Source organism: Nipponia nippon, unplaced genomic scaffold (assembly GCF_047370975.1).
Source record: "Nipponia nippon isolate SJK-2023a ecotype South Korea unplaced genomic scaffold, ASM4737097v1 scaffold_1, whole genome shotgun sequence".
NCBI lineage: Eukaryota > Metazoa > Chordata > Aves > Pelecaniformes > Threskiornithidae > Nipponia > Nipponia nippon.
Window position 1 is genome coordinate 71,824,177 of NW_028262290.1, and position 15,743 is coordinate 71,839,919.

General features: G+C 36.7%; 1 protein-coding gene across 4 annotated transcripts in view; it reads left to right on the top strand.

The window, feature by feature from the left end:
• PTPN3 (protein tyrosine phosphatase non-receptor type 3) overlaps nucleotides 1-15,743 on the top strand; it is a 177,737-nt gene that overhangs the window by 144,210 nt on the left and 17,784 nt on the right. For all 4 annotated transcript variants that reach the window (XM_087759510.1, XM_087759519.1, XM_087759528.1 and 1 more), the window contains 6 exons: nucleotides 2,022-2,178; nucleotides 3,955-4,121; nucleotides 7,612-7,702; nucleotides 7,969-8,030; nucleotides 8,544-8,690; nucleotides 12,736-12,864. In XM_087759510.1, coding sequence (XP_087615636.1) covers nucleotides 2,022-2,178; nucleotides 3,955-4,121; nucleotides 7,612-7,702; nucleotides 7,969-8,030; nucleotides 8,544-8,690; nucleotides 12,736-12,864 — 753 coding nt within the window. The remainder of the gene's footprint in view (nucleotides 1-2,021; nucleotides 2,179-3,954; nucleotides 4,122-7,611; nucleotides 7,703-7,968; nucleotides 8,031-8,543; nucleotides 8,691-12,735; nucleotides 12,865-15,743) is intronic.

Here is a 15,743-nt window from a genome sequence, read left to right on the forward strand (position 1 = left end):
ACATTTGTCTTTTTTATTAATCATTGTCAATCTTCTCTGTCCTTCATTATTCTTCTTCCTTTGGAAAAAGTTGGGGGAAACTATTCCTTTTTTTAATTTTTAAGCAGCTTTTCTGCTTGGGATTTTTTCTTCTTGCATACATCTTTCTTCTCTCTCTCTTCTTTCTCTTCTCCTTTATCTGTTTTGTGGCACACATACATGTCTTAAGTTTTCTTTCCTTTTACTTTATTCTGACACAAGTGGCTCCCAATTTATTTTCTTCTTTGTATCCTTGCCTCTATTTTTTTTTTCTTCTGTATTTTTCTTCTTGTTGATTCTGTCATCATCACTTCTCCTTTCCATCTCTTCCTATTTTTAACTTGGTAATGCAGTGTATCACTGATAAACTTATTTTAGGAGCCATCAGTGCAAGGAATAACCAGGATCAGGGCTAATTAGCACATCTTGTTCACATTTGGGGAGTTGGTGATGGTTTTTTGATAGGCCTAATAACATTGGATGAATAAAGTTCAGGGAGCCTGTGCTGGCATTAAGGAATTACAGGGAACAACTATGAATAGAGAGTAACAGTAAAGGTCTATGTCTCATATAACAAATGAAATGGAGTGTGTATATATAAGCATATCACTCTTGTGTAGCTGGGTACTTCCTAAACAAAATAAAAATTAGGATAGCAGTGAAAATAAAATTGTTACACTACTTGACACTCAAATGTTGTAGAATCCTACCCACCCATGTTACAGAATCACAGAAGGTTGAAAGGTACCTGGAGGTCATCTTGTCCAACCCCCCCTGCTCAAGGGTCGCCTAGAGCCAGTAGCCCAGGACCATGTCCAGATGGCTTTTGAATACTCCAATGTGGGAGACTCCACAATGTCTCTGCTCAACCTGCTCCAGTGCTCGGTCACCCTCGCAGTAGAAGAGTGTTTCCTAATGTTCAGATGGAGCCTCCTGTGTTTCAGTTTCTGCCCATTGCTTCTTGTCCTGTCACTGGGCACCAATGAAGAGAGCCTGGCTCCATCTTCTCTGCATCTTCCCTTCGAATATTTTTATATATTGACAAGATCCCCCCTAGGCCTTCTCTAGGCTAAACACTCCCAGCTCTCTCAGCCTTTCCTGGTACAAGAGATGCTATAGCCCCTTAATCATCTTCATAGCATCATCATCATATTCTGGCTAGTGCTTGAATTGCTTTGCACTGGACTTAGAGCTAAGCATACTAAGAAGTGTGGCAGAAAAAAGCCAAACAAACCCTGGAGTTCAGCAGTTAATCTAAATTGTTGTATCCAAGACAAGACATAATGTAAGTTTTCATGTGAGGTGGGGAAAACCTTGTTTCAGTGTTCTCTGCAGCACAGGTAGCAAAAGAATTTGTCACAAATGCCAGGGTACTTGAGCATCATAGGTTGAGTACTTCCCTGCATTATCTTGTTAAAACTTTCAGTGAATGATGAAGTATATTCTCTATTTGTAGATATCATTTGATAGCTACTGAACAAGAATCTGATAAATAACAAAAATATGAAATGTGTGTGGATTTCTTTAAATTTGAAAAAGTGCAGGCCTGGGGAATGTCATGTTACTTAAATTATGTTCATCAAAATCATGTTTGGACTTCTTGGTATTCATTGCGTAGAAACTTGAGTGTGTTATCTTATGTGCCCAAAACACTTTTTCCAGAAATTCATTTGCAAATGGCTATGACCAGTGGTGGTTGAGGCTTGGAGTCTGAAATTTAGGTCTTTAAAAGCAATCTGATGATGCCTGTTTGATAAATATGAAGTCCTTTGGTAGCTATCAATATGCTGTTTGAACTGTTTCTCATTTTCATTGAGAGGCTTTGAAGCAAGAAAGACAGCTTTAGATCTGAATGCTTTGATAGAACTTCTGATACAGAAGCTGAAACCTTGTCAGGAGAACTCTGAAGACTTTGCTTACGTGATGAACGTAATATCCTGATGTGTTCCTGCTTACATGACTGGATGCAATGACATTAATGTATTTCTTTGGTCTTGAAACAGGCTGATAAATGCATTCCAAAACTGAATGAAGGTGATCAGATAGTATTAATTAATGGCCGAGATATCTCAGAGCACACGCATGACCAGGTCGTCATGTTCATAAAAGCCAGCAGAGAATCTCACACGAGAGAGCTTGCACTTTTGGTCAGGCGGAAAGGTAACTGGGCTAATTTTATTCACTTTTAATGTTTTTGAGACTGTTGCTCTTATACCCTCTTCTGTTTACACAGATGTGTTCTCAGGGTACTGGGAATAGGTCTGTGCTAAAAGTAGATCTCCCTGCATTTGAATTAGTATTACAAATAGTTTTAACTGTATAGGTTCTTACCACTGCGACAAAGAATCTATCAAGTTAGAATTTCTTCTTATTTTTTAAGTCTTAAAATCTATGAGAACAAATAGTTCTTTGGAAAAGTTTGGGGGTTTTTTGTAAATATAGCATAATTTCACAAATCCCCAATTGTGGGTTTGCAAATACCCATGGGCTGTTCCCCAGCACAATTATACAATGAAACAAGTCAAATAAGTTGGTTTGTTGGGTTTTTTTTCTTTTTCTTTCTCTTTTCATTTCTTTTTTTTCTTTCCATTCTTACAATATACATTTTCTGACAATACTGAGCTTGACCTGTGCTGGCTACTTGCTAAACTGCTGCCAGCAAACAGGAGACAATCTCTGAAATATGCAGGGTCTTAAGCCTGTATATTTAAAATATGGGGATCCCATCCAGCTTGTTTTTTCTTGCTCCATATATATATATATATATGCAGATGCCAAGAGCTTTCAGATGATGTGAAACTTCTAGTTTATGATTTACTTAAGAGCTATGGTAAGGCCTTAACACATACAATTATGGGAGGGCTTTGCACAGAGTTTCTGAATACATTAAGACTTAAAAATCTGAAGGGATTATGCATCACTGGGAAACAGGAGGGAATAAAACTGCCTAAATGGTATGTACTTCTGTAGAATTTACTTTATTTTAAATTTCTTGTGTTTCTAGGAAGACAGATGGGCTCTTGGCCTTGTTTTCCCTGAACAGTCCTGCTCCTATTATTGTAGGCCTTTCCACTGGCTCTATGCAGTATTTATTCTTCCCTTAACTTTTCTAGTCCCCTTCCTATTTGCAGATAAGAGAAGTCTGCTTTTAGCTAAAGATAACCTGTGGCCCTATGCCAGTCATTTGTATAGGCATGAGTATGAACAGCTCCCCATTTTCTGAAGTTTTGCAGGTATGAGCCATTCTGATCATTGCAGAGAATAACCACAGCTTTGGTGGTACAATAGCTTTCATAGAGACAGAACTGCTGTATAGATCAATTCATTAATGTTTGTCATGTTCTTGAACGTGTTAGCAAGGAATGTCATAGAAAACTAATACATTTTTTGTAGTTTATTACATTAGTTCCCTCAACGTTAGCATAAGAAGTGGCAAAAGATAATTCAGTTGCTTCTCTAATAGTAAGGGATTACAATATAAGTATGTTTGTGTTTGTTTTGCTATTGGAGGTCCAAACTTATATAAACTTCTTATAGAGATATTCCATTAATTATGCTCTAAACTTTTTTTAGGCAAAACTCATTTGTTTTTTACCATGGTGGATGTTGTGATTCATTAGCCTATCCAGCAGTTCATTCTGTAAGACAAGGTTGCAGCAAAAAAACTTTGTGCTTCGGAGTCAAGTACTTTTGCCTTCATAGATAGGCCCCTTGAGGAGTTTCATTTTCTGAAAGGTCATAAGGACATTTTGCTCTTGGTAGTTTCTACAGTAATATAGTGCATAAAGAAATGCAAATTAAATGCATTGCTATGTGCTTTCCTGAGGCCTTGTCTTTGCAAACTTTGTTGTTCTTGCAAGCTGGTAATTTTAATACGTGTTTGCAAACACATTAATGCTGTATGTAATGGATTTTAATTTTCAATACATCTTACAGTAGTTAAACAGTTTGTGGAGCCTAAGTCAGAAGACGAAGCTGATTCCCACAATCTCCCAGAATCTCTTCTTCCTATCTGTTCCGAATATGGTGGTGATACACTGGAGGAATCTATGGAGCAGCTAAGGAAAGGGCTGGAAAGTGGAACTGTCCTTATTCAGTTTGAGGTAGGTAATATTCAGCGCTCAAATGCCGTTAGTATAGACCAGTAGCTGTGACCAGCAAGTAATGTAACGGCTTAATTAATTGTAAATCTCATTGCTCCCATTAGGTCTTATCTCAAGAGAGCAAGAATGTGAATTGCCCATCAGTTTCACCCTTCACTACTTAGGATAGGGAAGAATGAGTTATCAGTCTTGCATAAAACATCATCTGCTGAGAAAAATGTGTTTTAATTAATATGTTCCTACCTCAAGTCCCAAAGCTCACTAAATATTTTTTTCTTAATTATTTTATTGAGTAGGATAGAGGGGTTTTGACAGAGGTCTGCCTTGTACTTTGTTTCTTTTTCCATGCTGCTCAGTGACATTTCTAAAACATCTTTTATATCTTAAGTTAGGGTTTCAACTTCTCCATGTGTTGCCTTCTTTCATGGAATAACAGAAGCAACTTGACTATTCATTCCTCAACTTTTTCTCTCAGAGGTTGATATGAAAATGTTGGAATGTTAATTTCCGTTTGCAGGACATTTGTAATGTCCAGTTCTGTGGTCTTTCTCCCTGGTGATCTAAAACACCAATGGTTACTTCTTGGGCAGATTACTTCGTAGGTGAGATTCCCCTGCATATAGGATGAGACTTTGAAGAGCTGCTGTATAGATTAATGAATTAATGTTTGTCATGTTCTTCAACATGTTACCAAGGAATGTTATAGGAAACTGACTAATATAATGTTTTTATAGTTTATTAGATCATTTCCTTTGGGGCTGGTGTAAGAAATTCCAAAAGATAATTTAGCTGTTTGTGCTTGTTTTGCTGTTGTGGATCCAAACATTTATAGTAACTTTGGAGAAACCCTGGTTATTATGATTTTATAAATTTCACATTGTTGAGTTCTGGAGTACCCCTTTCTGATGCTGAAAATTTGTAGAACAGCAATACAATTTTCCCCCATTTTGATATTCTTCCTTCACTGTTTTTTCAAATGCCGTAAGATTTAATGGTGGTGGCTGAAGAGTTATGGTATTGCTTATTGCATAATCAGTCTTTTTGAGGTTTGCTTTGTTTCCAAGATTTCTGAGAGTTAAGATTCCTTTTTTTTTTTTTTTTTAAGGAATTGTAGACTATGGTTCATAGCTGCTTTCCAAAATCCACAGCACTGGTTGCAGTGCAGCAATAGCAATGAGTCTGTTGGCTATTGAAAGAGTAACTCAAAAGATATGAACTAGCCTTTCAATGTTTTGTTAATTGTCAAAGTTGTTGACTAAATTTGTGCACAAAGTTCCTGTAATAATCTTCATAGGATATTTGATCCTTTATGACTTTTTTCCTGACAGCATTTATAACAGGATATTACTGATGTTACAAAAAAAGCACAAAACCGTTTTGAAATCTAATAAACTAGGGGACAGCTTAGTGGCCTTCTTTGAGTTCATTGTTTAGTGATCTTCAGAAGCAGAGACAATTGCAATTTCACCTTATCAGCTTTGGTGGCTCTCAAACTCTCCATTCACATTAGTAAAATAGTAAATAATTAGCCAGTAGACTATGAATAATAAATTCTGTTTAAGTAGAGGAAGATATTCCAGAAAAACTTTAAGTCATCTGTCAATGGCAAATGACTTTTTGCCAGGCAACAATAATGAAGCTACAGAATTCTTACTTAATGTTAAATTATTCTTCCTTGTCTCCCAAAAAAGCGGAAATCGCAACTTGGCTCTAGTAAAATGGAACTTGAGTTATAACAGATAGAAGCTGTTTGGTTACATGTATTATCAAGTTCTCTTCTCACATGGCTTATTTATGCTGTACAAGTTGAAAAACGTGGTGAGCTGTGATACTGAGTCTTAGGATTCAGTAAATCTCGCAGTAGAATAAAATTTTTGTGTTGTTCTTTTTTCTCTCCACCGAAGTAGGGGATTTTAGCCTCCTATTTGTTTCATTCCATTTTATGTATGGAACCATATTCTAAATCTTCATTAAACATGTAAGATATAATGAGCTCTTTGGTAAGTGTTCAATGAAGTATATAAAACTCTGGGACAGCCAGGTTAATAACTCAGTTGTATGTTGCTTTCATGTATATTTAATACAGAAAAACTGTAGTTGTATAATTGCATTTTTTCTTGTTGTTGTTGTTTGTTAAAATCATAGAATCATTAAGGTTGGAAAAGACCTCTGAGATTGAGTCCAAACATTAACCTAACTGCCAGGTCTCCCTCTAAACCATGTCCCTAAGCACCACATCCACACGTTTTTAACACTTCCAGGGACTGATTGCACCACTTCCCTGGGCAGTCTGTTCCAATGCCTAACCACACTCTCTGTGAAGAAATTTTTCGTAATATCTAATCTAAATCTCCCCTGACACAACTGGAGGCTCTTTCCTCTTGTCCTGTTGCTTGCTACCTGGGAGAAAAGACTAACCCCCACCTTGTTACAACCTCCTTTCAGGTAGTTGTAGAGAGTGATAAGGTCTCCCCTCAGCATCCTCTTCTCTAAAGAACCCCAGTTCCCTCAGCTGCTCCTCCTAAGGCTTGTTCCCTAGACCCTTCACCAGCATTCGTTGCCCTTCTTTGGACACGCTCCAGCACCTCAGTGTCTTTCTTGTAGTGAGGGGCCCAAAACTGAACACAGTATTCGAGGTGCAGCCTCACCTGTGCAGAGTACAGGGGCACTATCACCTCCCTGGTCCTGCTGGCCACACTATTTCTGATACAAGCCAGGATGCCATTGGCCCTCTTGGCCACCCGAGCATACTGCTGGCTCATGTTCGGGTGGCTGTCAACCAGCACCCCCAGGTCCTTTTCTGCCAGGCAGCTTTCCAGCCACTTTCCCCCCCTCTGTACCTTTTGTTGTCTTGTATGATGCACTTAATGCATTTTGACCTTAAAATTTATTTTTGATTATACACTTGTATGCCTACATTTACTTCAGATAAAGTTTGCAAGACAGTGGTTGGCCCAAAAGAAGGGGAGTCACATGTTAAGAGATTGTGGTACATTGAAGCTTTGTTTTCTCAGGTACTTGCAGGATTGAATGTGATGGTTTTAGTCCAGAGAATAGAAGTTTGTTTCGATTTTTTGTATTACAGTTGATTACAGAAAATATCAGTCTGCAGCTATTTTTTTCTTCCCATGTCTTTTATTGCTCACTTCTTCCACCCTCAACCTCTGCTTTCCGTCTGGCACACAGTTTTATAAGAAAAAGGCAACCTTGCAGGGAAACAGTTTATATCAATGACTTTTACACTTCCTCTGTTTTATCCTAGAAATTCTTCTAGAGATGATGATGGGCTAGCAGTAACAGAAATTCTCACCATGTTAAAAAATACAAAAATATCTCTGGTGAATTTTGCAGATGGTTAGGGAAAAAATTAAAGAAAATAACTTATGATATATTTTTTCTGGGTCTGTGTGTTTTCATGTGAATCTATTCAGTGTGTGTATAACATAATCACGTCCCTCAAAATCCTACCATTTTTCATTCTGTCTTGCAGCAACTTTATAGAAAGAAACCGGGATTGGCTGTTACATGTGCAAAGGTACCTCAGAATATGGACAAGAATAGATACAAAGATGTTCTACCATGTGAGTATTAAGTACAGACTTTCTGCCTATTTTGCTTTATCCTCTAAATGATAGCTTATAAAACTGTTGTATTGAACTTCTTGATTAAAGATTTCATTATACAATCAAAGTCATTTAATTGTTCATTTTATTTTCTAAAAGACTGTCTATTTTGGTTTGTATTCTGCTGTTTGTGTCTGCAATTCCTCAGTTTTTTGACTTAATAGAAGAGAAGCATGCCCCTTCATTGCTAATTTGATTCCCTCTGTATTATTTTTTGTGTGCAGATGATGCCACAAGGATAATATTGCAAGGAGATGAAGATTATATTAATGCGAATTATGTGAATGTAAGTCATAAAAACCTGCATTTGCCCACTTCCTCTGTTACAATAGCAGACTAAATTTAGCCTTTTTAAGGAATAAGGGGGTTTCATTTTATGTTCTGGGGGATTTGTAAATGTAAAAGATGTAAAGATTCATAATGTAAAAGATGAAGTGTCTCTTGTGAAACAACTGGCCATCCTCATATGCAGTAGATGCAAGCATGTGGTATACACTGTGATATATGTGCAAGGTCTTTAACCAGTAAAAATTATTTTACTTTTCCATATACTGCAAATGCTGAGGTTGTCTCCTATAGCTTAAAACTAAGCCTTTTTCCCTCTAGAACTACTTATGGCCTACCAACTATGCTATGAGGGCTCCAGAAGATAAACCAGATCAAATTGTGATCTTGATTGTCTTATTACTCAGCTTGCTGCTTTAATCTTCCCTCAACTCTGTTTGAATGAAATGTTGAATTAAAGAAAAATAGTACTTGAGTAGCAAACTTTACATAGGATTTTTGTTTCTCTTCATAGATGGAAATTCCTTCTGTGGGCATTGTGAACAGGTACATTGCTACTCAGGGGCCTCTTCCACACACATGCTCGCACTTCTGGCAAGTAGTCTGGGATCACAAGTTGTCACTGATCATCATGTTAACAACTCTCACTGAACGAGGACGGGTAGGTGTTCAGGTTCTTTGTATGCTGAAGAAATGCACTGTGCCTTTAAACTTTTTTCCCCCACTATTGTGATTAAATAACCCTAAAATAGACCAGCTTATTCTGTTGAATCATTTCTCTGAAGGCCAGGGTTTCTGAATTACTTAGAGGAACAGATACTCTTCAGCTTTCTTTTTTTTTATGCTGCTTTGAAAACAAACCAGCAGTCTGATAAACAGAAATCACTGCATTGACTCCATTTTGCTGATCAGCCAGGTACGATGTACTGTCCGTTTTTTCCCCCTGAGAACTGGGTTCCATGTTGCAGTTGTTCTCCTAATGATTCAGCAGACATCTGGAAGTGTTGAGCAAAACTTGCAGACCGGCTTCAAACAAGAGTCTGCCATTGCAATACTTACTAGTTTTAGCATGCTGGTGGTCAGAATTTAACCTGCTTACTTTTATTTGTCTTAGGTTCTTTCCTGGAATTGCTTTCAGAATTCTTTTAATTCTGTTTAAATAAATTCTAGCACTCCATTAATTTCAGAATAATACAATGAAAATTAAAGCAATATCTTGTGTATTCTGTTGTACGTTGATTTAATGTATCCTTTGTAGTTTTAAAGGTGAAGTTTTTAGATGATTAATGTACATAAGAGGATTGTTTTTGGAGTTTTAGAAGCTGAAAACTGAACAGGTTTTTTTTAGGAGGTGGAGAAGATGATGACACTTATCTGCCTTCACTGTAACCTTTATCTATATTTTCTATGTGATTTATCCTACACTATCAATTTTTTCTGGCATCCCAGTCAAAAAACAATGTTTTTGGAAAGCAGGAGTGCGAGTATTTCGGGTCCTAAACAGCATAATGATTGAGATGTAAGTAGTGACAGTTAATCAACAATGTAATTTTTCATTGAAATGTATGACAGAAGTGTGAAAGCTGAAAAGCAATAGATTTGAACCATGGTCAGGTTATGTAGCTATTCATGGAGACAGACATTACTGAACATCATCTGGCACAAAAATGCTCCCTTCATCTTTTGACTGTACTGCAGTCAAAATAGCTTCCTGCTTTCTTTTCCTTGTATTGAGAAGTAACACAGGTTAATGCTGGTCTGTACTGTGCCCAGTGAGTTGGAACCTTCTAGGCAAATTGTTGTTAACTTCTAACCATTCTGCTGGTACATTTATACACCAGCCACTTTTTCTGAGTTTTGTTTACTTTCAGACATGTTTTACATTTGCCCAGTTGGTGGGTGAATTTTGAGGGATAGAAAAAGGTGCATGTTCTTGCCAGAGTATTCCCATTGCCAAATGCCAAACCTTTTCCCAAGCCCTGGAGGCTTGACATTCTAGAATATCTCTTTATTATAGGATAAAAACCTTTCTTTTACCCCCCCCCCCCCCGTAGTGTTCATTTTTTAGAAACAGATGCATTATTTTGGCTTAAATTTAAAGGGGAAAGTATTTCAGATAGACTACTACAGTAAAAGTTTCAAGCATAATGGTTAAAATTTGGATTTCAAGCCATTGAAAATTGAGCCCTAAGAAAGGTAGAATTAAGGAATTTCAACATTTCAAAATTTCCAGCTCTTGTATTAGTTTAAAAAAGAACTTATAGACAAAAAATCTTGCAGATGGCACGAGCATTGTTGATAAGTTGATAGACAATCCAAATTAACTAAAGCTGAAATACAAACATGTTGGCAACATCAATTTGTTGGGTTTCTTTTGGAGCTACTAACAATTATTATTAAAATGTATAGGCAGTGAAGAGGACAATTATAGCTCAGCTGTTTTGGTCACACATAATTAAAGTTTTAAGTATAGTGTCTGGGGACTTGTGTCAAGATAGTTTTTTATGCCTCCCTTGGATTTTCTTATAGCTCAACTGGTCTTTTTCTTTAGTATGCCTTTTTCGTAAGTCCAGTGGACTTGTACTTGGAAACTGCTTGGTTTGTTTGTTACATGAAGGCAATTATTTACAAGACTGGAGTTACTGAAGTGGAAGATGACAATATTTAATTACTGAGATGAAATGTTGGAACCTTTATGTTGATGGGCAAACTTGAGCTGTCTTCAGTGGACAAGAATTACACTGAACTAGTATCTCACTGGAATGCTTTTTCAAGTTCAGTCTCTTCCACAACATTTCAGCCTTTGATTAGATGGGAAATGAGGTGGCAAACCTTCTGTCATCAGTGCTGCTCTAAGCTTACCTTTTAAAATGAGGAATAACTATTGGCATTAGGATTGTTTCTAGAAAAGTTACATGTACACTGGCTAGATGTGCCTGCCTATCTGCCTTTAGAAGGTGAACCAGAAAAAGGAAGACTTTATAATTTCAGCAGTAGAGTGGTAGGGATCTGAAGATCACTCTCTTACTATCAGCAGCAGAAGACAGGAGAGAAAAATGGTTCCTTGTGCTTGTAGGCAGGATTGATTAATCTCTTTTCTTTTAGAAACGATAGAGTATTTCATGGATGTAATTTTAATATTGCAGTACATCAGGTGCATTTGCACGAGCGTATGGCTTTGCTTGTCACATGTTGGTAGGCTTGAAGGTTAATCCATTATGGCCTTGCATGAAACCTGTCTGAGGCAGAGGGCAAATTACACTTTCCTGCATCAATAGGTATGTTTCTGAGCCTTTGTTTATAACTTTAGCATTTAGATACAATTAGTCATTTAAGAGAAGATCTGTCTTCAGTCTTACATCTGACATAGAAAAGAAATATACATCTTTTTGACAAATGACATGCACACAAACTAAAGTTGTTTGTCTGTTCTTCCAGTTTCTGAGCTCAGTTTTCCCTTGAAAGTGTGGAGGGCAACTTTCATTATATGACCAAGTTACTGCTGATTATTGTGCCTGCAATAACTTTCTATGTAGTATTCTTGCTACTGATGTTTATAAGCATTATTCCGTTTTAAAAATATTTTTGCCTTAAAACACAAAATACGATCAAATGGAAAAATGAAGATGTTTTTCCCATTCAGTGAATTCCTGTCAAAAACTGAAGTAACACATAGCTCTTAGCAGCCTGAAAACTAATACCTGAGTTAGGGAAGCAATCTTCAGAAGATAGCTAAGGTTGCTTCATTACCTTCACCACTTGCTTTCAGGTAGAGGAGAAGGGAAACTGTTCTTACGGAAGCAGCCAGACAAGTACCAGGCAGGCTGAACTTCTGGGGGGGGCATGGTAAGAGGTGACAGTGCTGTTCCTTTTCCTGCTCGCTTTCTCTCTGCAGAATGAGTTATCTCTTAGGGCCTCCAGAAATGGAGCCCACCTTGCTCTTTCCCTCAGCCATGAGACTGCAGTGTTGGAATGGGGGCAGGGGGGGGAACAGGCTGGTTTGCATTATTTTTTGCATTCCAGTATGATCTTGCTTCAGAGTCTAAGAATAATTCATGTTTGAAGGGACCTGTGGAGATAGCTGGTCTACTCCTCTCTGCTCAAAGGAGGGCGGTCTTGAAGTTCATGCAGGTTGTACAGCATCATGTCAGTTGTTTTGATTATTTCCATGGATGGAGATTCCACAGCCCCATAGGGCAGCTTGTTTCTGTGCTTGACCATCTCACTGAAATAGTTTTTGCCAACATCTAATCAGAATTTACCTTCTTGCCTTTTTTTTTTCAGTCACCTCTTGTCCTTTCATTGTTCACTTTCAAGAAAAGTGTGGCTCTGTCTTCGCTATAACCTGCTGTTAGATGGCTGAAGATAGTTATAAATTCCCCCCCTACACTTTTCTTCTTAAGATGGAACAAATCCATGTTTCTCCTCCTACATTATGCCTTGAGAAGTCATTTTAGTGATTGCAGTTTAGTACCAGACAGAAAGCATCTTGCATCCAATTTAGCTGATTTTTTTAATTGAAATTATTAAAACAGAAGTTTATAGAGAATTTAGCCTGGTTTGTCATGTTATTTTCTGATTTGGATGTAAACATCACACCAACCAACCAGAATAGATTTTATGCCACTCCTTGAATTTCCGGAAGGGGAGGCTGGAAACAGAAGTGCTTGTATAAAGTCTTGATGTGTGCTTAATTTTCTTTACAGACCAAATGCCATCAGTATTGGCCTGATCCACCAGATGTAATGGAATATGGCAGCTTTCGTGTCAGATGCCACTCTGAAGACTGTACGATTGCTTATGTTGTTAGAGAAATGGTGATTACAAATGTTGAGGTAAATGCCCGTTATCTTTAATTATCCCCAAGCAAGCTGAATGAATACATGTATAGATAGGTAGATATAGACTCTGTGTCTGAGCATGTACATCTCCGTGTGTGAATATATTCTTTTATAAAAAGAATATGTATGTATTATGTGAATCAACATAGTATGATTATTTCATTAGAGCTTCTTCAAAAACATACTTTTTGAAGTTCTGTAATACATTAATACATTATGCTGTACAAGCACTGGAATAAGCTTCATAAAGAAGTTCAGTGCTTCTCTTTAAACAGTTCTGCAGTCACTGACTCTTCAAGTATTTTGATTTTCAATGAGAGTTTTTTCTAAGTAACTTTGCTCTTTCAAGGATGACATATGGGTCACTTGGTTAATGGCACATACAACTAGAACAGCTAACAAAGAAGTGAATCATAATGGTATTTTGAGAGAAGATGCAGGACCTCAACAGCTCCTTTTCATCATCTTCAGTCGGATTTTAAAAACGAAAAAAATCCTTATATATCTTAGTTGAAATGTGCTCAATTTATGTAAGGTACTTGCATTCCTTAGCTGTTAATACTTTATGCTATTGGAAGGGTTATAAACCAGAGAGAAAGTTAAATACATGGAATACTTGTTGTGTCAGCTTGTGTTGTGGAATCTGTGTTCAGATCACATCTAGACTTCCCACAACCTGAATACAGGGGATGAAGTTTGGCTTTTGTTTGTAAGTTGTCCTACATTTCTTATACATGTCCCTCTTCATCTCTTTTGTGACCATAGAATTTTGGACGTATTTTCTAAAAAGATGAAGGGTTTGTGCTATCGTAAGATATGTGTGTAAGAAATCACTGTGTGCTGACCAAATGCTAATTTACAGTTCCAATACTAGTCAATCTTTTAAACTTCTGTGTAGTTAAGTAGATTTTACTGTTACTAGAATTGCTAGTAGTAAGAAAAAGGAAATATCTGTTTTAAAATGTAACATTTCATTGATGTTCTTACAGCAAGATTACCAATCCTTTAATCTCATAAATTTATAACTGAATCCGTCACTTGACAGTGCATCCAAATTTGTTTTAACATGATTAACATTTCCTTTGTAATCATAAGCATGTGAGGTGCCAGTACTTAAAGGTCTTTCAGTTAAGACAGTTTACAGTGTTTCAGTTTCTAGCTGTGAGAAACCATCCAGTCAGGGAGCAGCATGATTTTTGGTTCTGTTTTTCAGCCAGTTAATCTGTAAGTGATAAACTTGAATGTCAGCACAGAAGAAATTAACCTCATTAAAGCAGTACTGCAGCATGTATGTAGACAAACTTTTAGTCCTTGTCACTCAAATTAGTTGTTTGACACTTAACTTTGGTTAGCTAATGCTTCTTGTAAATTTCAGTTTACTCTTTTCAAATACTTGTTCTTTTTCTTGGTTAGTTATTTATCAAACTGCTACATAATTTTGAGTAAACTCACCAGTGACTGTATTCAGTATGTGTTTTCACTTCAGGTGTCTATTTACTAGCACGTGCTAAGTCAAAATCCCAATGAGAACGGAGCAGTCAATTTTATTTTTTTTAATACAAGTTTATTCTCGCACAACCTTTATCCCAAAAAGAATTTAGTATGCCGTTGCAGACGTGTTAACAGATGTGAAAGTTACAAGGATCCTCAACTGAGTAAGTTGTCTCATGATAACTCTCAGCTGAGAACATAGTTTCTAATGCAAAGGTTGTATGCTTGCATAGATTTCATCTAGGTTAGACAAAAGCATCCTAAAGCTAGTCCTAGGTGGATGTGTGTTTGTTGTGGTGAGGGGAAGGTTGTTTTGACGGGGGTTTTAATTTTATTTTTTTTTTCTTCACTAAAGGCAAGTTTATTTGTGCACTTAAGTAAAGTGGCTACATTCAAAAGAACACTCAACACTGAGCTGTCCCATACAGTAAAAATGCAACCCTAATAATTGATAGCATTCTGTGCATTTGGTTTTTGAGATGGAAATAAAAAACACTGTAGCTTGTTAAAACATAGTGAAAGAACTCTCTGAAACACTGAATTATCTCCTAGTTTTACATGTCATTTGATCTGCTTTCTTAAAGCTCACCAAATGTATTCTTTTGGAGGCATCTTGTGCTTGAGTAGACTTTGCAAAGCTTTATATGTACTACCTCTCACAGATGATGTTGTTATATTCTTTGAAGAATACATAAAAAGTCATCTGAACACAAACCAAGATTTTATTATTCCCTGAACTAATGTGAGCATCATTGAATTGGTCTTTATGAAGACAAGTAGCTTTTAATAGTAAGATGGATAAAGCTTCCTAACTCACAAGAGATTTCATTTCTTTTGGAAAGGCGTATTTGTGAAAGAGTTTCCCATGAATTAAGTTGCGCAGATTTCAAATCTGCCTTTAGGGGAAAATAGCTCAAAAGAGAAGTTTATGAAATTATGCCCTTGGCCTTTTCATCATACATGTTCAGAAGACTTAAGGAACAAGAAACTTTTTAGGATTTTTCTGACACAGTTTAACTCGGTGCTTCTTTACCTGAAATTGAACATCAGTAAATGACTGCAAATATATGAAATATTTTTAACCTTTCTAAGCCTCATGAAATGAAATAAGGATTAATTTCCTGCCTTTTCTTTTCGAGACCAAGATTGAAAGCTATCCTGTAGCAAAGTGAAAGAAAGGCAAATAAAGCACTAACTTTGGGGTTTTTTTTTTTTTGAGATTGGGGTTTTTTTTATTATTATTTTTTAAAAAAAGCTTCAGAACACTTTGGGAACCAGAACAAACAGACCAAAGGAAAGAAATTGTGTAGTATGAGTGCAAATTTCATCACATAGTGTACTAATTTGTAAAACAAGATAAATATTTCTTTTTAATCATTGAA